Below are 19,908 nucleotides of genomic sequence, written 5' to 3'. Positions count from 1 at the left end.
AAGTCGCAAACTGCGGGGCGATTCTAAGTATCTGATTGGTTGAAAGAATTGTGGCAGTACTAATTAAATATATAAGACTTGATTATACACCGATCGAGAGAAAGGATGGAGTATTTATATCACGATGCCTGCTCCTTCTTCCAAGCGGCGCGTTTGCGGTAGATATCATGGCGGAAAGTTTGCTTAAGCGATTCGACAGCATCAGCATCTACGGTAACCGTACCCTGGATAGCGCCGACACCGCACAGGTTGTTCTTACGATCAATGAACCAGGCAAAGGTCAAACCGCCTCCCCAGGTGAGGGTATGGTCGCCATACCAACCGTCGACGTCTTGCAATGTGAGCAGACCGCCCAGCCCGTGTCCCGACACTGCATCGACTGCGGTGCCGACGCGAAAGAAAACGCCCATGGGGCTGACTAGTGCCGCTCGATGGCTTTCGGTAGCTTCCGGGCTAAGATGGTGTTCAAACATGTCGTTAACTGTCTCTGGTTTAAGGATCTTCCCGTCATTAGCTAATAGCGAGTGAAGTACTTTGACGTAGTCTGGAGCTGTCATGAATAAACCGTGACCTCCAAAGTCGCCCTTGGCGCTCTTGTTCATATCGCCGCCGCCGCCTAGCACGGCGCGACCAAGAGCCTCTGGGTCATCGGGATTTAAATCGACAAGGCGTGCACGTAGGTCCTCTCGAGTCACTGGGTAGAACTGGGCGTCTGAAATCCCGAGTGGGCTAAATATGCGCTCCTGCATACGTTCAAGTAGCGTCTTGCCAGTCACACGCTCCACAATGCGACCAGCCCAGTCGAGCCCCGGCCCGTATAACCAGCCGGAACCAGGTTGGAAGCCTAATGGGTAATCGAATAGCTCTTCGACCGTCTTCTTGCCGCCTTCGTCGGAAACTTTGGTCTCCGCGCGGGATTTCTCGCGCCAGCGAGCGATGAGGGGATTGAGGAAATGGTAGACGAGACCGGAGCTGTGGGTTAGTAACATCTCAAGTGTGATAGGGCGGGTCTGTGGTTCAAGCAGAGGCGTTTCGCCATCTTCAGAGAACCCGGTGAGGACCCGTTTTGCGGCAAGATCGGGCGCGACGGGTGAAAGGTCACCGGTAAGTGATAGGAGCCCATCCTCGACACACTGCAAAGCGGCGATGGAAGTAAGCAGCTTACTGGCTGAGGCGAGGAATAACACGTCGTCAAGCTTGTGAGGTCGCTTCTCGCCAGATAGCAATGTACGCTCTCCTATTGTCTTTTCGAAGGTGAAGTGGCCTTCGGCATCGGTAGCGCATATTATAGCACCATGGATCTTGCCGGCATCGATGGATGCTTGGAAGGTAGTCTCGATATTTCCGTCAGTCATAATGGGTAGACTGTAGCTAAAATCTAACCCCAAACAAAACGATTCCGATTATGCGAAGATATGTATGAGTACCTATATATAGAAGAGACACACACCGAAAGACTAGGAGAAGAACGTAGGGGAATAATCTTTCTAAAGGATTATATATTCGAGCGGCCTACGTATAAGTCGCGCGTTTACATATGTAGGACTGTCCCTATGGGGTTCTAGCCATGGGTCGCATGGGTAATCCTTGCCTTTGATCTCCATATTAGCCTGTAGGTCTACGCATGAATATGTATGAATCAGAATGTGTCATTGTGAGTAGGAACAGCTATCTCAATTCGGATACGCCCCCCACTCCGGATCCCGAAGATGCCCTTTAGCTGAGATACTTTACTTGAGTTGCAGTCGGTGTTGTCTGTATTTTCGGTTCCCGAATCTTGAAAAGTCCGAGGTCAGTAACTTCAAGGACCAAGGTAGGTACCTATGTATAAGGCTTGAACTACATACTGAAAGATAGAGTAATGAAGAATATAATAGATTTGATCTCGTTCAACATTTATAAGATCTTGTGCCCTGAGGTACCGATACATACTACTCTTCGTAGGTTGGAAGAGGTTATCACGATCGTGGAAGAGATCCTCCAGGACTTTTTAGTGGTATTTTAGTAGAGGCTGCATCCGTGCCCCCCGTCGATCGTTTTTAGTGTTGGATTAGGGACTTTCGGCTTTCTTCATGATGGCTATATACACGTAATTAAGCCTTAGTCACGATAGAAGGATCTAATAATTGAGATAATCCTGCCCGCACTTGAGCTTGATGAGTTATGACCCATTTAGAAGTAGTTTAAAAATGTCCGTGCAAAATGATTCCAGGTAACCCCTATATGGTATGTGACTTAGGTGGTTTTATAAATCACACTATACTACGCATCTTAGTCTCCTTTTCGGATGCTTTACTACCAAATTCCCGCTTATACGCTCCGCTTGTGTGCTCTGCTAACTTAAAAAAGTGACGTAGTATAGGAGATATATTTCCCATCATCAACATCAAGCCGACCTCGTCTAGCACATATCCTATTTCTAGTAGCTCACATGACGAATAGGATACTTGTATCTGTAAAAGTCAGTAAATAATTTGATTCATGGTGTTCGAGGAACTCACCGAGAGGGTGGCTGCAAGACAACTGTGGCTTTTGGGAATATTTAGTTTCCAGCACGTCACGAATACTGTTGAGTAGTTCGACGTAGCTCTGCTTAGGGTCTTGCTTAAGAGCTGTGATAAAAGCATAAGACATTGCCCCGGTTGCCTGAGATGCAATGGTCGCGTCCGCACTATATTGCTGTTAACCACCTATGTTATTCTTAGAATTCTACTGTACAGTGACTTACGATGTCTGGTCATCCTTGCTGCCGGACCACATGATAACATCCGCGGGCGAGGTCTATAAACTCGATAATTAGTACTGGCTTCTCTGGCTTTATTCAGAAGATCATAGTCTTTGGGTGTTCCTTACCTTAGTTTCGATAGTCTTTTTATACCCATCATCTCCTCTGAACGCAGTCTTGGCAAAACCAAAGATGGCGCTGGCAGCTCCTACCGCATCACCCTGAGCGTAGGAAGAAAACGCCTTAAGCAGCCCTTGTCCAGCTTCGGCTGCAAGGTTCGGCTCCTTTAGAACACCCTTGGTCGAGTAGATGTATGGTAAATCTAGAACCGAACCGGAGTGACATGAGTCAAAGATTGCCGTTAACCTCACACCTGCTTGGAGAGGCTTAACGACTACGTGATGAAGTTGATCATCAACAATATGGCCGGCGGTTTCGTAGTCGACAGGGTAAATAACCTCGTCATAGCCGTCTTCCTCGTCCCCATCTGCGATTGGAAATGAGCAATTAACTCATGTTTGGAGTTTCTTTAAGACTATCTTACCTTCGTCTTTTGTCTGTCCGCCATGACCTGAGTAATGCAAGAATAATGCGTCATTAGGACGAGCACCAGAAACAAGCCATTCCATAGCTCGAAGTATGTTGGCCTTGGTCGGCACCATGATGGGGTCTTGCTGATCGTCGGTCAGAATTATCATGTCCTCTCTCTTATAATTGTAGCGCTCCATAAGAAACTGGGACAAGTTCTTGGTATCGTTGATGCAACCACGGAGTTCACCCTTCTGGCCAAAATAGTTGATGCCAATCAACAATGCCTTACGTTTACCGGTACAGTTGGAATACTGGAAAGTATACCCATCAGGTGCACCGTGACCGAATTGCTGTGGGGCACTTGGCGGAGGAGGGCCGGCTCGGTGCTGGCCCCCGTAACCTTGAACGGGAGGGCCACCGGGATTAGTGGGATATCCATACGGATCTAACCCATGTGGTGGTGGATAGGAAGGCGGCGGGTAGCGGTTAGATCCTTGGTTGTGCGAAGGAGGCGGGTAATTCGAAGAAGAATGTTGATTATACCCGTGCTGCTGAGGAGGCGGAGGGCCAGACGGAGGGGCATATTGGTTGTAGCCATGTTGCTGGGGAGGCGGACCGGGAGGAGCCCCATATTGGTTATGACCGGAAGGAGGACCAGAAGGGGGACCATACTGATTATATCCTTGAGGTGGTTGATGGTATCCTTGGGGTGGTTGATTATATCCCTGATGAGGCTGATTGTAACCTTGATGAGGAGGAGGTTGGTTATATCCTCCTCCTCCACCACCACCGTAATTTTGGTCGTGACCCCAACCGGACATTTTACGAGGTGGTCGAAGATAGAGCAATAATTAGAATAGGTTAAGGGATGGTGATGTGTTTACTACTCTTTTGAAGAGGAACAATCTTGGAAGTCAATATCTATTCTATGATTCGTGTTGGTCTGGGAGGTGTGGGATGTGAGATTTGGGGCTGAGAAATGATCAAACAGGAGAAGGAGTTAAGGGTCTCGATAACTCGATAACTGATAACCGCGTAATCAGTTGACTTATGGATTTACATAGGGCTGACGGGTAACACGGCAGCGATGATACACGCTGATGATGGGGTGGTAACACGAAAAGGGAGACTATAGTCTTGGCGGGGTATCTAAGGAGGGGCTATGGAGGGGCAAAAAGGAGGCCGCCCGCCGCGGCGTCTATGCGGCTAACCATTTTCAACACTAAATTATAGGCACCTACATGTACCTAAGGCACCTAATTGTTAGGCCTCCTATTCACACGCATAGCACACCGAATCAGACAGTTTACCAACCGGGAGCAGCCGCAGCAGGGGTTCTTAGCCCCCTTGAATCACTTACATGAGTTTTTTACTATCTGAAAACACCGTTAACTCATTATCCGTGTACCTGTAAAGTGCTGCAAGTTTCACCCAAACAAGGGTTAAAACCCAGTCATCTCCGTCACGGACCTCTGTGTAAAGTGCGCCATCTGATCAGTTCCAAATATATCTAGACATACATATCACGGCACGAATGCGATTGGTTGAACTGCATACAGTTGTTCCTAATTGTCTCTCACATAATCAACCTAAAAGTAGACTATATCTACCTCCATCTTCCTACCGAGGTCGAAGATAAACCCAGCAACAAAAGCAAAAATATTAATATTGACACAATGTCTTTCTTTAACAAGTTGACCAGTAAGCTCGACGAGCTAAACCTCGGCGGCTCCGAAAAGCCGCGGGAACGGGAAGGATATCCAAGTAAGTATATGTTTTTAGTTTTTTTATCACTCATTCTTCACTTACCTAGCCCGTCGTCTATATTCATCCTTAGGTAGATTAAAATCGAGTAATATTGACCGTCATTTTAGGCCATCAAAATTACCCACCTCCTTCTCAGCAATACGGCAGCAACCACGGCCGAGAGCCATATCCGCCGAACCCGCCAAATCCGCAATACGGTGGTGCTGGTGGCTACCCGCCTCAGTACGGGAGCAATTATAATACTCCTCCGCCCGGAAATTATAATAGTCCCCCTCCTGGAAATTATAACACCCCTCCACCTGGTAATTACAATACCCCTCCGCCGCCTGGTAATTATAGCAGCCCCCCGCCGCCTGCTCCAGGTGCCGGCCCTACTTATGCGCCGCCATCGGATAAGCCGCCAATCCCGGCCGGCTGGATACCGCAATTTGACCAGCAGTACCAACGCTGGTATTACTACGAGCAGGCAACCGGCCGTTCGCAATGGGAAGCACCAGGTTATCACGCTGGAGGTGGTCAAACTGGAGGAGACAGAGGATATGGATCACACGGCGAATCTAACTATTCATCTCATGACGCACCAGGTTATGGCGCACCGAGTCACGGCTATCCCCAAGATTCCCATGGCTACAGCTCTTCCGGAGGCCACGGTGAACAAAGCGGATATGGATACAGTCACGGGGATCAAGGTTACGGGAATCGCCCAGAAGAAGACTACAACAGGCAGGGAGGCGAAGAGAAGAAGAAGAAGAAAAAGGATCATAGCGGCCTCCTAATGGGTGCTGCCGGAGGTCTAGCTGTAGGTGCTATCGGCGGTGCATTGATAGCCAACGCTCTCGGTAAGCCCCCCTGATCATAGTGCCTTTCAGCTACACACTAGCTTCTTATGTGAATTATCATACTAACATCCGTATAGACGACTCAGATGATGAACATCATCAAGCCGCACCGGCTATAGCCCCGGCTCCGGTCTACGCAGCTCCACCTCCCGCCCCTGTTTACGAGCCAGTCTATGAACCAGCGTACAATGCAGAGGGTGAGTATGTGGATTCCAGCGACCGAGAGTCTGTACGTTCTGCTCGTGAAGATTACGAGGAAGCCCTTGCCAAGGCGCAAGATTCCGACGCCAGCAGTAGCGATTTCGAAGAGCTCGAAGAGGCCCGGGAGGAGTACCAAGAGGAGTACGAGGAGGCGTATGAAGATTAGTAGATCGTATCGATGCTTAGAACCGGCCTTAGGTGTAAAAATACCTAAGGGGATGTCTGGGGATGCGTTAAGATAGTGAAATTGCACTTCTCGTGCGGTTTAGGACAATCACCTATGCTCCCATGCTCCTATTTTATGACCCTAGTTAATAACTAATGAGTGTCTTAGCGTTGAAGAAAGCTTTCTCAAATGTTCACCTATCAATATACGATAGTGAAGATCAGTTGCAACGGACTTTATCTAGTTCCTCGATCAGGCTCGCTCACCTACAGCAGAATCTCCTGCTGTAGGTTTCCTTATTGATATAGCTAACAAGTATACGCTAGGTAGCGCTGTGCTAATTCATACCCCAAACAAGCGCCACATACTGTAGTAAAACACCCCTACTTCACGATCTTCTGAATCGTATTATTCTTACGAGGCGGTGACTTCGATACCCCTCAGGTTGCCTTCATCGCGCCATTCTTGCAACTCCCGGATATACTCAACAAGACCCGCACTGTAGGGCGACGCTCGCGCCCGCTTCATCTGCTCCTCGGGGCTAGCCGTCGGATCGACCGCCTTCCCTTCGTTGTTGATATAGCTCGGCGTGCAGACCGTCACGGTCGCGAACCGAGCCGCCCCCTGCATGATCTTCATGCTCCAGGCCTCCTGCGCGGCCTCTTCGACCTCCACCGTAACTCCACTCTTGGTCAGACCGCCTGCCTTCTGGTGAGCCGCCGCCGCTACGTATGCGATGAGCTTGCACTGCACATCGAGCACATGCGAGTGGTTAACGCTAACACCGGACTGGAGGGGGGAAAGCCAGAACAGATTTGGGAAGCCGTGGTTTGCGTAGCCGTGAAGAGTGGCAATACCTTTATCCGCCCAAGACTCTGCTATGGTCTTTCCACCACGGCCGTGCACTTCGACGCCGGCGCGAATCGATGGGTCTGCTCCGTCTGCACTTGGTCCGCGATACCCCGTGCTAAACACGATGACATCAAGGGGGATGTCTTGGCCGTTAGCGACGAGGCCCTCCGGCGTTACGCTGTCGACTCCCTTGCCGTCCGTGTCGACCAAGTGAACATTAGGCTTATTAAAGGACTGCAGGTACGTATCGCTGAAAGTAGGCCGCTTGCACCAGACTGGGTACCAGGGCGTAAGCTTCTCAGCTGTCTCTTTGTCCTTAACGATCTCGGCGATCCGTGCTCGTAGTCGTGCTGCATTGGGCGCGTCTCGAGCTAGAAATTGACCAATAACCTCGGGTATCCTCTCCGGCGATACAAACGCAAACTCCGGATCGCCAATTAGGCTCGCGTAAGCAACCTGCCGAGACCACTCATCGTCGACCAAGTCCGGGGTACCAGGAGGGGCGCAGTTAGATATATTCGCTGCTAAATTCTGCCGGCGAGCCTCGTGCCAACCGGGCTGGCCAGCGATCTTCTTCCATTCCTCCGGATCAGTCGGTTTCTGACCACGACCGTAAACCGCGGCGGGAGTACGCTGGAATACATATAACTCCTTCGCATGTTCGGCCAAGCATGGTACGACTTGAATCGCTGTCGCGCCGGTTCCAACAACACCTACCCTTTTATTCTTCAACTTTGATAAGTCCGGGAAGACTTCCTGCTGTGTACCACCGGTAACGTCGTAGTTCCACCGCGCTGTGTGGAAAACATCGCCCTTAAACCCCTCGATCCCGACTCCGGAGAGCTTCGGTACCTGGGGCTTGCTCAGTAACCCAGCAGTTACCCAAACAAATTCCGCCTTCGCTTTGAAAGTTGTCTTTTCGTCACCCCTTGGTCCCCTTCCAGTAGTGATGTCACAATTCCACAAGCGAGCACTATCATCCCATTCAATCTTGTCGAGTTTAGACCTAAACAGAATTTTATCCTCGAGATTCCACCTCTTCACAACCTGCTGCAGATAGTTCCTGATCTCAATTCCGGAAGAGTATTTCTGAGAGGGTACGAATCCCGTCTCCTCCAACAGTGGCAGGTAAACATAAGATTCGACATCGCAATGTAGACCCGGATACCTATTCCAATACCACGTTCCGCCGACGCCGCCAGCTGTCTCTATAATTCGAATCTGGTCCGCCGAGAAGCCGGCCTCGATAAGTCGGACAGCAGCCCCGATACCGCCTATACCTGCTCCTGCTATGAGAAACTTAGGAGAGTCGCCAGGCTGAAGGGGTAATGGCAGCGCGTCCAATGCCGCATGATCAGCCCAGAAATCGTCAGCGAGGTGACGCAACTGATCGGAGTCGCTCTGTGCCAGTGTCTGAAATTGAGCAGCGCCTTCAGGTCGGATACGCTTTTGGGCTTCCGCGCTGTATTTCTCTTGAATGCGAGCAAATTCCTCCATTGTAAAAGATGTCTTAAGTAATGGGTATACCAGTGTGCCTTATTATGTCTCGCCAGAGGAGACTTCTTGATGAAAATAGGCGAACCTGAATGCAATGGAACGACGAGCTCGCCCACGTAGCTTATTTTATGTACATCATCCTAGCTCTACTATTTCTAATGTAACTAGGAAAGTTGAGCTTAACGTACTCCGTATTCCGATTGGCTGATCAACTTATTGTAGCTATATCAGTCCATGCAAGGAAGCGACCAATCTTTAACCCGTACACTAGCAGCAACAGACGCGGTAGCCCGCGTTTGGACGCATAATATTTAACCTATGGGACATAAGAAGCAAAGGTGGGCCAATGGATAACTTGACGATGTTCTAGCCACCTTTCTTGACTACCCCTCACGAGACCCTGAATAATAACCCTGAATAATACCTGGGCGTTAGCGTATTCGCGTAGGATGGAGAAATCGTATTCGTGTTACTCATTGGAGTTGAGACTGGATGTCCAGGTCATATCCTAGGTTAGGACATCTGAATACTCCGCAAATTCATTGATAGTCTCAAAAAAACAACGGGGAGTAAGATCCTAGTAATACCATATAAGACTAGCTGGGATATTCCTCTTAAGTCCTACTCGGCCACGTACATGATGGGGGCAACCCACATAAGCGACAGCGATGCCAATGTAAAGGAAATTGTTGTACACGTTAATATATATCGTACCATGAACTGTCTAAAATACATCTATAGCATCGTAGCACGTAGATGTTGTAACTCCGTGCCGTATAAAATCGTTCGATTATTAAACACTGCAGGCACGATTCGAAAGGATGGGTGCCGTAAATGTGCCGGAGTTCGATAACCTCCCCAAAGTCCCCGATATGCCCCAAGGATGCGCCTGGGGTATCTTCGACAAGGACGGCAAGAAAGACCTTTTAGGCACTTTAAACCTCGTGACACCATCTGTTACGAAGGAGGCTTTCAGCGAGGCGCGAGATGGCATATCCATCTCTTTAAAGTAAGTCTAACTATGTCTATTACGTCGCCATCGCTAGGTTAGGTATAGATTCTGGATTTAGCTTATATGAAGCTATGTAGTTGGCCTCTCAATGCTATGGCTTTCCCGCTGCCGGGGAGGATAGCCCCCGTGCATAAGCAAATGACTTTACAGGAAGCGGGATTATCTGAAGGGATAGGTTGGGATGATGAGATCCATTTCAACACGCAACTGAGTAGTCAGTGGGATAGTCTCGTCCACTGGCATCACCAACCATCCGGGTTGCCTTATAACGGCATTACTGTTAATAAGGAAGCACTTGCCGTGCCGTATACCTCTGTAAACACCACGCCTACATTAGACCATTGGCATGCGGCAGGCGGATTGGTAACAAGGGGTGTTCTCATTGACTTCAAGGAATGGGCGGAGAAACGTGCTAAGGCAGAGGGCAAAACCGGGGAGCAAGCCGTCTTCCACCCCCTTGATGGTCATCGCATCACAGTTGAAGAAATCGAGGCAGTAGCTAAGGATCAAGGTGTCGAGTTCCGACAAGGTGATGTTCTCATCGTCCGTACGGGGCTTACTGAGATACTACAGGCACCACGTCCCGAAGACTTTGCAAAACTACAGAACGGGACAGTTTCCGGCGTGCATGGTGTTCTCGATACTGCCAAATGGCTGTGGAATAAGCATTTCGCTGCCGTGGCGGGCGATTCCTGGGCTTTTGAGGCTCTGATGCCTCTTAAAGAGGATGGGACGGTGGGTAGCCCAATGGACCTATGTAAGTTTACACAGACCTGCGATATTACCACACCTTCCTATGCCACGCTCGATAATAAAGAGAAATTCACTTACATTGCTGGCAGTCCTCCATCCTTGGTTGCTATCGATGTTCGGCATGTCGATCGGCGAACTCTGGGATCTCAAGGCGCTCTCTGAGCACTGCAGGGCTTCGGGACGGTATAGCTTTCTCCTTACATCGGCACCCTTGAACATTCCCGGGCTGATTGGGTCTCCGCCGAATGCCTTAGCCATTTTCTAGGTCTATTGTGGCCAGTAGCACACTGGATTGTATATAAAAGAATGCGCCAGGCCGTCGAAATCAATATAATAATGTTTCATTGCGTGAATTGCCATTTTCCAAGACCTGGAATAATCTTCAGTGCCTAGTCTATAAGAGGATCATTATAAGCATAACTACCTACCTAAAGTAGGGATGCTTAAACTCATTCTTTAAGTTGGATTATCAGTTATTAAAGTTAAACGACAGTATTTATATCACCGAATACGAGTAGGGCAGGTGGTATTTGATCGTCCAGCGAATATCACACGCATAGATTACTGTACCGTCAGGCATTTAATAAGCTCTATAAACTTCAGGCTTCATAAATACTTTGACTTTGGATATACCGTAGTCCGAGTCCAATACCTTAAGTATAAGCTTCTGCCTTTCAATATTCCGTCCATAAGTCTGTCAGCTACTTCTAAACCCCATAGACGCGAGAATCAGCTGCAAATCCAGACTTATATCATGAGACTCTATCTTCTCATTGCTGCTACATTGTTCGGGGCGTCCTTCGCAGAGTAAGCATGAATACCTATGGTTTCCACTAGTTATATGACTGGCAAATACCTAACACCATATAGCGATTGTCTCCCGGCACAAAGCGGTTATGGGTGTGCTACAGCGGATTGGTATCCGGACTGTTCCGTATGTGTGGTGAACTGTGTTGGCGGACATTGCTATTATAATGGTGCGGGCTCACAGGTAACTTGCTCTGGATGTCCATCATAGGCTATTTCTCTTATACATTGAGAAGCTATGCAAAGTTGCTTAGGTTGAAATCCTCAAAACACTGTGATATATAGGTATATTCTGGTCATGTGGTCCTCTAAGCTACACATTGTTAGTCTTGTATATGAACACGTTCCCGCTGGATGTTTCATGGAAACTTGCTATTGAGAAATTTGTGACAAGGGCTATTGGACTTGTAACATATAGTTCATATTTAACTAATAATTATCTATGATCTCAAGGTCCTTGGCTTCTCTCCTCTTGCCTGAGGGGAAAGTCCTCCCTATTTATGTTCGTTCTGTAATACACATATATTAGGCCTTAAACACTCTGATCAATCTCGTGTTAATCGTCTTGCGTATAGGTGCATGTCCTCTCGGTCATTATTCTTCAATGAGGGCTCTTTGACTTATCCTATATCCTAACCACCAGCGCAACTATTATCATACGACCTTTGTTTCAGTATTCCAGAAGTTCCCATTTCTTAGGCGGCTGGTTTTCGGCTGGAGACATACAATTGCCTAGTACGGTAGCGACGTCCTCCCGGATTGACTTAGCCACATCCAAGTTCGCCGCCTCTATCTGTGGTTGAGGAATCTGATTGTGAGTTGCACCACTGCCCTCATCTCTTCTTCTAGGCACGGTTGCTTCGAATTGGTCAAGTAGTACTTCCATAGAAGCATCTTGGATTAGCCCAATAGATTGGACTGGTATATCGTGAGAGATCTCGTATGCGCGACCATAGTGTATTCTTGCAGTCCGTGAAAGTGCTGTCGATGGGTGATCAGATTTCATCCGTACGGGGGCAAGTACCATCCCTGTTTCGTTAGCCATGGGAGGAGGTGGCTCTTCACTTGAATGAAGAATTCCGAACAGCTCCTGGTCCGGTTGATCCCCACAACCCCGTCGAGAGTATCTGTATGTTACGAGTATGTCAGCTAAAAGTCATCACGCAAACCGAGAACAAATCTTAGTAGGGAGTTCCGTTCGCTTACGTGTGGATCCCGAGACAGAGACATCTGTCTACTCCTTGACGGACAACTACAAAGCGCTGGATAAGGACCGGGCCTCTTAGATAGTCGTCGAACCAAGATGACACATTGAAGCGTCCTATTAATTCTTGGTCAGTCATGATTGGCGTGGGGTCTACTACATGGGTTAAATTTATCCATGCCTCCTTCGAGAAGCTCGAGCCTGGAATAGGGCTTGCAAGACTCTCAGGAGGCACCAATTTTACCCTCATATCCATCTCTAGACCTTCAGAAACCTCCCGAGGTAGCATTGATAAATAGTATTCCCAATGATGAACGCGAAAATGGCAGCTGGCCCAATCGTCTTTAGGGCATGGTGTGGCATCTTGTCTGGCATCTTGCGCCCGTAGTTTGGTTCTACAAAGCAAACAGATGACTTTAGTAGGATCTTGCCGACTACTTTCGCAGTATTGAACCATTCTCTCTAAGGGGAGTCCCCAAATTTGGGCAAGTCGCTTGCCTCTGTCCTCAATAGTTTCCGCAATAGCCTTCTCCTTGAGCGTTGAAACTGGTTCAAGAGGGAGGTTTCCAAAGTCAACCTTCCTAAATCCCCGGTGACTTTGTAGACTCCAAGAAGAGGTGATCTGCGCCGAAAATATCTGACCAGGTCGGAAGAAGTATTCCGGGGCGCCCTGTTTATTAAACCCAGGACACGCTGTTAGGTTATGAAAGTCGCGAAACATCTTGGCCGTAAGTTTTATATCTTTTCCCCAGCTTGTATCATCATGTCCCTGTTGTTCTTTATCATAATCTGGGTATATCGCCGCTGTAAATCTATCATAACCAGTACTGCCATTTCTATTAGAAAGCTCTTAAGGACGGTAACAGGGTGAATATACTTGTAGTAACATGCTAGAGATACAAGGCAATTGATAGCTGCTAGCATCGTGGCTAAGGTTCCTTTCAGATCTCGAACCTAATTGATGAATCATGAGTATTGAGCCACTATTCCATATGTCAGAGTAGGCGTCACCTTATCGGGCATCTGAGTAGCCCATTTCCCTTTCTTGTAGACATCTTTAAGAATCTTACCCGAACCGCCCTGTCGTAGACTCTCTTCATAATTCTCGTATTGAGTAAGAAATTTCTCAATTGCCTCACTTGCGGAGTTAATCGTGAAGAGAAGGGCGTTAATAGTTGCCTGTGCAAGCTGATTTGCCGCACGAAGTTGGTCGACTTGGATTAGAACCTTATGAACCACATGAAGCTGCGAAATAAGTTCCTGATAGTCGCTCGAAGCCCCCTTCGTGTCCGACAGGGCTTTACCAAGCGTATATGCCAGTTGCGCGCCCGCCAGGATATCACCGACTGAGAATCCAAATGACATGATGAAAGCGATTGAAGGAACCCGCCCAGTAAATGTAGGGACTGCGACTATAACTCGCGACTTGGAAAAATACGATTTAAGTATGTTCAGATTATCGAGAGCCTTTAATCTTGAAGCTCTATATGTAGAGACGTGGTTGTATTGGTAAGGCTTTAGGTTAGGCACCTATTCAGCACAGCCATTGCATAGCCAGTATTTCCAAGCCTGGTGATCAACCTTGGGTAAGCCTTATGGCAACCATGATAAAATGGAAAAAGTTCGGAGTTATCAGAGATTGTGATAACTTGGTATTTCAGCAAACCAATCATAAAAATGGTGGCTAAATACAGATTCAAAATACATCGGAGAAAATCTCATATTGTCATATTACAAGGTAAGCAAAAACCATCTGCATTTCTTGGGAATTCTATGGTGAGGCTATTAATTCTAAGGTACAAAAGGAGAAAACTAGATCTTTCGCATTTATCACCATTGTGCTTCCTTTAAAACATGGATAATTATTTCATCCTCAAGTTTTCTTTTTACCTTTCTATTTTCCAATAAAGGCTTTTATTAAGAAAGCCATCAATAATCTATAAGGTAGTGCATAAGGTGTATATATTATCCGAGTGACCAGAGCTCTCCTGCAACATTCTTTCATAGCAGATACTATTATCTGACCCTGTCCTTTGGCCTAGGTAGTAGACAAATAACGGGTTTAGCATATAACTATTTTTGAAACAGTGGTCTTTTTGTCCCCCGAACAAGCCTATTGTAATCGAATTCGAGGTTTGTTTCCCTTGTCAGGTATTATAAGCAATTGTTTAAGATAGTTCAAACAAGGCCTTGTATCGGATCAGGAGCCCCCTTTTTTACTTTTTTAAGTCTGTTTCTGCCTATATTTCAGCTTCAATCGCCTGTTTGATTCGTCAAGCAACCTTAACCCGACCTAAAACCTTGGTTTACGTGTCTACGCTATCAAACTTACTCTCGCAACAATGCCTGGAGGCTGTAGGGACATCTATAATACGTTAGAAGGAGAAATTATGGATCACGAGCCATGCGCCACCCCTCTTCCTCCGGGAGTCACAGAAGACATTTATAGCAGCGTCCGCAATACTCCACCTCCAGGAATTGTACGAGCATACCCACCGCAACCTATAAGTTACTCAGCATACCGAAAGGCACTCGAAAAAAATGTTCGTGTCATAACTAACGACAATGTATCTGTATTCGGTGACATCGCCCACTATGTCGAGTATGGATTAGACTCCGCGGGACGACGCGTTGAGCTATATTTAACCTGTCATATATCTCAGACCCCATTAGACATAATGTCAAGAACACCACGCTCGAGGGACCCACAGGACATGTCTCTATCGGAACCCATGGCGGTCTTACCTTGTGGTCACTTTTTTGGCTTCAGGGGTATTGATGATTGGACCCGAACTCGTTTTAACGATAATGTCCGACCAGATTGCCCCTTGTGCCGCTTTCCTCTCATCTATCCCCAATGTGGTCACGAAATAAGAATACGGCCCTACGACCCACGCTTCACTCGTGATGGACAGCTTCCGTTAACTATTCCTGAAGGGGGATCTGTTCCTGACTACTGCCTAGGATGTCGTGTTGACTATCTTAAGTGGATGGGCCAGCATGTAGCGTCTCAAATCTACCCTGATGATATACCCTATTCCGCGTTCGTACGTCCAAATCGATGCGGGCCGATCCAATTCGAAAACAAGAGGATTGGGATGCAAGAATATTTACTAGATATGGCTTTCATGGCTGAAGCTGACTACTCCCATTGGTAGCTACCTACCTAGGTAGTTAACCCCCCAGTCCAATGGGTCTTGTTCTTGTGGCTTGATACAGTTAGCGAGCGATTGCGATCTCATTATTTACTCCCTAGGATGATGGAATCAGAAGGGAAATGTTTTAAAAATCAATGTAATTATCTCCTACGTAGAATCATAATACAAGATTCTTACTTATTTATATATAGAGCTATCTGGGCACCCCCCTGGATTAGATACACATATAGGTCGAGATTATGGAGAGGCCATAGTAGCTACATTTGGTGTAAATACTTAAGGTTAGTAGGTCGAAGGTATACAAGTAGATATAGCATGATTATTACTACCTTTAATAGAATCTACATCTTACATATGATGTGTCCTTGTGAAAAGTCCAAACCACCTTAGCGCCCTCTTCGCCCCCCTAAAAAGTTTAAAATCAAGCCGTTGCACTCCTCATCGATTCTAGAATGCCTCTAACGTTGGCAAACTCTAACTCTTTCATTGTCTCGTCGAACAATTGGTCTGCCGCATCCTTTCCTTCAGGAGTATACAGAAAGGAGTTGAACCTGGATTATTACTGAGTTAGTACTTAAGCAAGAAAAGGAAAGAGGCGTGTAATTATAGACACTTACGGTGAAACCTTCCAACTCATGAGGAACGAACAGTGTGACTCCTTTCCCTTGACCAAAGCCGCATCCAAGTAAGTCGAGGCGCCATCCCTCACCGTCCGCGCTGCTATAGCGGAAAACAGGGCCAGCATGGGCCTTAGAATGATACTGACGTCCCGGCTAAGCTCGGTGCCCTTAACGTAACCCGGACACACCAGGTTAACGATTACATCGTCCGCAGATACGTACTCGCTAAGCTTATAGGCGAACATCTGAGCCAAGACCTTAGACATATTGTAGTTCTTGTCAGCATTCGGAGTAAAATTCTTAGGGTCATCCAGAGTCGCTATGATGGATTTGTGGCCGACGGCCTTCGGTAGAGGTGCGGTGAGTGCCAAGGCCGCATTGACAATTGTAAGCCGGCCGGGGGTTCCGGGTGGGGACTTCCTTTTGAGGATAGGGAGCAGCAGGATGGCAAGGAATATCGTCGATAGGTAATTCACCTGGAGAATTTGTTCGTGGCCAGTGCTAGGCTCCGTGGTGTATTTTAATTTAATTACACCTGCATTGAGAATGGCAATATCTAGCCGAGGCAACTGATTATCGACACGCTGAGCAAACTCCTGGACGGAACTGTACTTGCTCATATCCACGATCATAACCTCGATTTTTGCTTTTGGATGCAATGCTCGAAGTTTGGAGGCGGCTGCGTCCCCCTTTGCTTGATTTCGGACAGCAATGATTAGATGAGATAGACGGAGAGCAAGCATTTGCTTAGAAGCTTCATATCCCAGGCCGGTATTGGCTCCAGTAATGAGAGCAACTTTCCCGGTAAGGTCGATAGTGCTCGGCGGATGTTGGGGCTTGGTCCGGAATTGATTCTGCACAAAGATACTGCCGAATCCGACGTCGAATGGTGGTAGGTCTTTTGAAGTAGCCATTGCGTTTTTGAAGATATAATCTGAGTTGTGATTCCAGATCGATACTTATATAGCTGCACTATGTATTGTACCTAGGTAGGTAAGGTAGGTAATCTTATACCTTGGCTGGTAGCTTGGAAATTCCGATGTGTTGGCGAGTATGAATGAATAGCAGCATTGTGACGGGGCTGGCATCTTATATATGATACGGAACGCCATGACGTTGACTACGTTTCGTTCTCTCCTGTCCACGCAACAAGCTTGGTGAAGTTCTATTTTCACAACAATGAGTCGGCATCTTGAACGGAGACTTTCTACAATAGAGACAAGCTCCCGGCAGTGCTAGAAGATGCAGGGATCGGGATCCTCATCTTTGCATAATGTTCATCCAATAGGAGCCGGCTTCTATTTCGAATCCAGCATCCGCCGCTACGGCACATAGAGTCTATACCCAAATCGGCAAACAATCTTGACGACGCTTAACCAGATGAGGTTTAGCATAGTGAGCACCGTTATACGACCATCGCACGCCCGTCTATACTTGACGAATCTCGGAGACCCTACATTATAAACTCATTTAACTACCTAAGGCACGCTTTAAATATCCATCTATGCCAATATTCTCATACATCGACTGTTTTCCCATCTAGGAAATCAATCTTGTCTATTTCTCTCCTGCGGTATACCCATCTGGGCATACAATCTAAAAGCTCAAATACAATCCCCACAGAGAACGAATCCCAATCGTGGCAGCCTGCCTGCTCCTCATGATCTTTCTTGGAAGCCACTGATACCGGTTATACCAGTTGGCTATCCCTCCGTGTATAGCCCCTCGTCGGTACCTGGCCGACGATATGGCGCCAGCCCCCAAGAGTTCAGGTAAGGAACACATAATCATCTATTAGGTACCTACTTATCCGAGAATCGAAGCTCACATATGTACCTACCCAACCGGGCAGGGGACATGCCCTTCATAGTATCTACAGGCACCAAAAAGCCCGATCCCGAAATGCGGAAGTTCATCCGGAGCCATGTGATGATGGGTAAGAACCGCGGAAAGATCTTACGTCCGAAAAATAATAAAGCAGGAGAATCAAACGGCCTGGAAGGGTTGCATAATTCTAGATCAAGATCAGGTGAGGAGGAATATGATGATACCGCGCCAATCACGTTAATCCCCGTCGTGGTCCCTAGAAGAGTCGGTGGCGATTTATCTTTCATCCAGTTCGCCGACACGATAGAAGACTCCAGCGTCGCTGTTATCTTGGAATGTAAGTATATGGCCTAAATATCACCGAGTACCCCATACCTCCAAAACGCCCTTTACCCAGCCCTCTGTATACTTGGACCACATTCTTATACATATCCACGTAGTCTCTAGCATCGCGAAGAAACTACTGTTCCCCTTACAATCATGCATTGCTTTCGATGTGAAGGAAAAGTCAACCTGGATGGAGGCCCTCACCGTCGACGCCGCATATCTCCACGCCCTAGCTTTCTCGACACGGGCCTACTTTGACCTGATGTCAGGCCGTAGACCAGACAAGAGGCCTACGTCGGCGTATCCACATATGCTCAAGACACTACGACTCCTACGCGAGAGGTTAGATCTGCCAGAGCACAACATGGTAGTCAAGTCATCATTCAGTACGGCCGCAGTAGTGCTATGCCTCGCTTTCCACGCCCACATTATGGGCGAGCACGAAACAGCTGGACACCATATGTTAGGGCTTCGCAAAATAGTCGATTTGAACGGGGGGCTAAAGGGTCTGAAAAACGAGAAGCTTGTCATTGAACTGCTAAGGTAAGATTGACATCATATCCTTCCCTCTACTTACCCCTTTTAACAGTCTATACAGGTGCGACGTGGGAATGGCCTTACATAGTGGCACCAAACCCATATTCTTCTCCGACCTGGTGCGGGAGCCGTACTGGCCATACCCGGACTTCATGTTACACGGCATCACCGCCGATCCCGAAGACGAGCCGCTTCTCGCTGCCCTCGATATAGAGTTGGCCACTGCGTGGCGCACGATGAAGCAGTTCTGTGTTCTTGTCAACCGCGCCGCCGCCGCCGGTCAAAAACTACCCAAAGGAGACCTACTTGATACCATGGCCTCGGTCATGTACCGGCTACTGCATATGTCTTTTACGCGTGGCTCTCTCTCCGAGGTCGTGCGCTTAGGCCTACTAGCCTTTTGTTCCAGCGTGTTCCTACAGTGGGCCAGCGTGCGGCTACCGTATACGCATTTTCCAACTATGTACCAGGACAATCTTGTGAACCTCGAGTTCCCCGCCCCGGATAACGAATCTAGTGGTATAAACAACTTCACCACTCCACGGCTGCTTCTCTGGCTGCTAACTGTTGGTGCCTTTTCCGTGTTTGGCGGGGTTAATAATGAGGCTTGGTTGAAGGCCTGGCTGCGTGTCAATCTCGAACTATGTGGTATAGACTCGTGGCCTGCCATGTGCGCCGTGCTGGATTCGTTCATGTGGGTGGGGGTTGTGCAAGATGCGCCCGGAAAGGCCGTCTTCGATTCAACTATGTCTTTAGGTTTATGTCTGGAATTCGATTGACAGACTGGCTTCGACATTGCCGTGGCTTTGTTTGTATTAACTCACTCGACTTAGCGTTGACTTAGCGTTGTGTTTTGGGTATTGCTTCATGAGTCCTTCCTAGTAGTGTATAAACTTGAACATCAGGTAGTGTTTTATTAGTCGAGCGGTCTCGGATCGTATATTTCAAAACACCTTTACCATGAAATACATGGAAACCAATTCGAAGTATAATGATAATGTAGATGTTCTCATTTAATCAGTTACTTTTAGCCTGCCGCAACCCATATATGCAGACGTATAACCCAAACACCCGTGACACCCTTG

The 19,908-nt window shown here is 47.6% G+C and overlaps 8 protein-coding genes across 8 annotated transcripts; 3 read left to right on the top strand and 5 right to left on the bottom strand.

Moving 5' to 3' along the window:
* Positions 1–53: 53 nt before the first annotated feature.
* F5Y00DRAFT_233168 (putative transesterase) lies at positions 54–1,455 on the bottom strand. The gene has a single exon (XM_048007272.1). The coding sequence runs from the start codon at positions 1,353–1,355 to the stop codon at positions 120–122; it is 1,236 nt and encodes a 411-aa protein (XP_047866296.1). The 5' UTR covers positions 1,356–1,455; the 3' UTR covers positions 54–119.
* A 761-nt stretch (positions 1,456–2,216) lies between these two features.
* Positions 2,217–4,356, bottom strand: F5Y00DRAFT_36807 (caspase domain-containing protein). Its single transcript, XM_048013559.1, has 5 exons — positions 3,270–4,356; positions 2,854–3,212; positions 2,729–2,781; positions 2,502–2,671; positions 2,217–2,453 (listed from the first exon to the last, which is right to left on the bottom strand). Exons 1-5 carry the CDS (start codon positions 4,075–4,077, stop codon positions 2,428–2,430), a joined length of 1,416 nt encoding a protein of 471 aa, XP_047866295.1. The 5' UTR covers positions 4,078–4,356; the 3' UTR covers positions 2,217–2,427.
* Positions 4,357–4,653: 297 nt separating this feature from the next.
* Positions 4,654–6,418, top strand: F5Y00DRAFT_36797 (uncharacterized protein). The gene is made up of 3 exons (XM_048013557.1): positions 4,654–5,020; positions 5,131–5,862; positions 5,940–6,418. Exons 1-3 carry the CDS (start codon positions 4,933–4,935, stop codon positions 6,227–6,229), a joined length of 1,110 nt encoding a protein of 369 aa, XP_047866294.1. The 5' UTR covers positions 4,654–4,932; the 3' UTR covers positions 6,230–6,418.
* Position 6,419: 1 nt separating this feature from the next.
* On the bottom strand, positions 6,420–8,846 carry F5Y00DRAFT_36798 (FAD/NAD(P)-binding domain-containing protein). Its single transcript, XM_048013558.1, has one exon. The coding sequence runs from the start codon at positions 8,576–8,578 to the stop codon at positions 6,644–6,646; it is 1,935 nt and encodes a 644-aa protein (XP_047866293.1). The 5' UTR covers positions 8,579–8,846; the 3' UTR covers positions 6,420–6,643.
* A 441-nt stretch (positions 8,847–9,287) lies between these two features.
* Positions 9,288–10,696, top strand: F5Y00DRAFT_233165 (putative cyclase-domain-containing protein). The gene is made up of 3 exons (XM_048007271.1): positions 9,288–9,587; positions 9,668–10,347; positions 10,433–10,696. The coding sequence occupies exons 1-3, from the start codon at positions 9,400–9,402 to the stop codon at positions 10,606–10,608; spliced, it is 1,044 nt and encodes a 347-aa protein (XP_047866292.1). The 5' UTR covers positions 9,288–9,399; the 3' UTR covers positions 10,609–10,696.
* A 1,124-nt stretch (positions 10,697–11,820) lies between these two features.
* On the bottom strand, positions 11,821–13,898 carry F5Y00DRAFT_268494 (uncharacterized protein; the record flags this gene model as incomplete). The annotated part of the gene is made up of 4 exons (XM_048012263.1): positions 13,366–13,898; positions 13,232–13,308; positions 12,357–13,181; positions 11,821–12,277 (listed from the first exon to the last, which is right to left on the bottom strand). The coding sequence occupies exons 1-4, from the start codon at positions 13,717–13,719 to the stop codon at positions 11,821–11,823; spliced, it is 1,713 nt and encodes a 570-aa protein (XP_047866291.1). The 5' UTR covers positions 13,720–13,898.
* A 2,035-nt stretch (positions 13,899–15,933) lies between these two features.
* Positions 15,934–17,046, bottom strand: F5Y00DRAFT_252403 (NAD(P)-binding protein; the record flags this gene model as incomplete). The annotated part of the gene is made up of 2 exons (XM_048009937.1): positions 15,934–16,063; positions 16,130–17,046. The coding sequence occupies 2 exons, from the start codon at positions 17,044–17,046 to the stop codon at positions 15,934–15,936; spliced, it is 1,047 nt and encodes a 348-aa protein (XP_047866290.1).
* Positions 17,047–17,879: 833 nt separating this feature from the next.
* Positions 17,880–19,602, top strand: F5Y00DRAFT_260657 (uncharacterized protein; the record flags this gene model as incomplete). Its single annotated transcript, XM_048011051.1, has 4 exons — positions 17,880–17,904; positions 17,985–18,296; positions 18,400–18,829; positions 18,885–19,602. 4 exons carry the CDS (start codon positions 17,880–17,882, stop codon positions 19,600–19,602), a joined length of 1,485 nt encoding a protein of 494 aa, XP_047866289.1.
* Positions 19,603–19,908: the final 306 nt, after the last annotated feature.

Source organism: Daldinia vernicosa, assembly GCF_022497035.1.
Source record: "Daldinia vernicosa strain CBS 139.73 unplaced genomic scaffold F5Y00scaffold_15, whole genome shotgun sequence".
In the NCBI taxonomy this organism is placed as follows: Eukaryota; Fungi; Ascomycota; class Sordariomycetes; order Xylariales; family Hypoxylaceae; genus Daldinia; species Daldinia vernicosa.
This window is presented reverse-complemented; position numbering and strand designations above follow the sequence as displayed.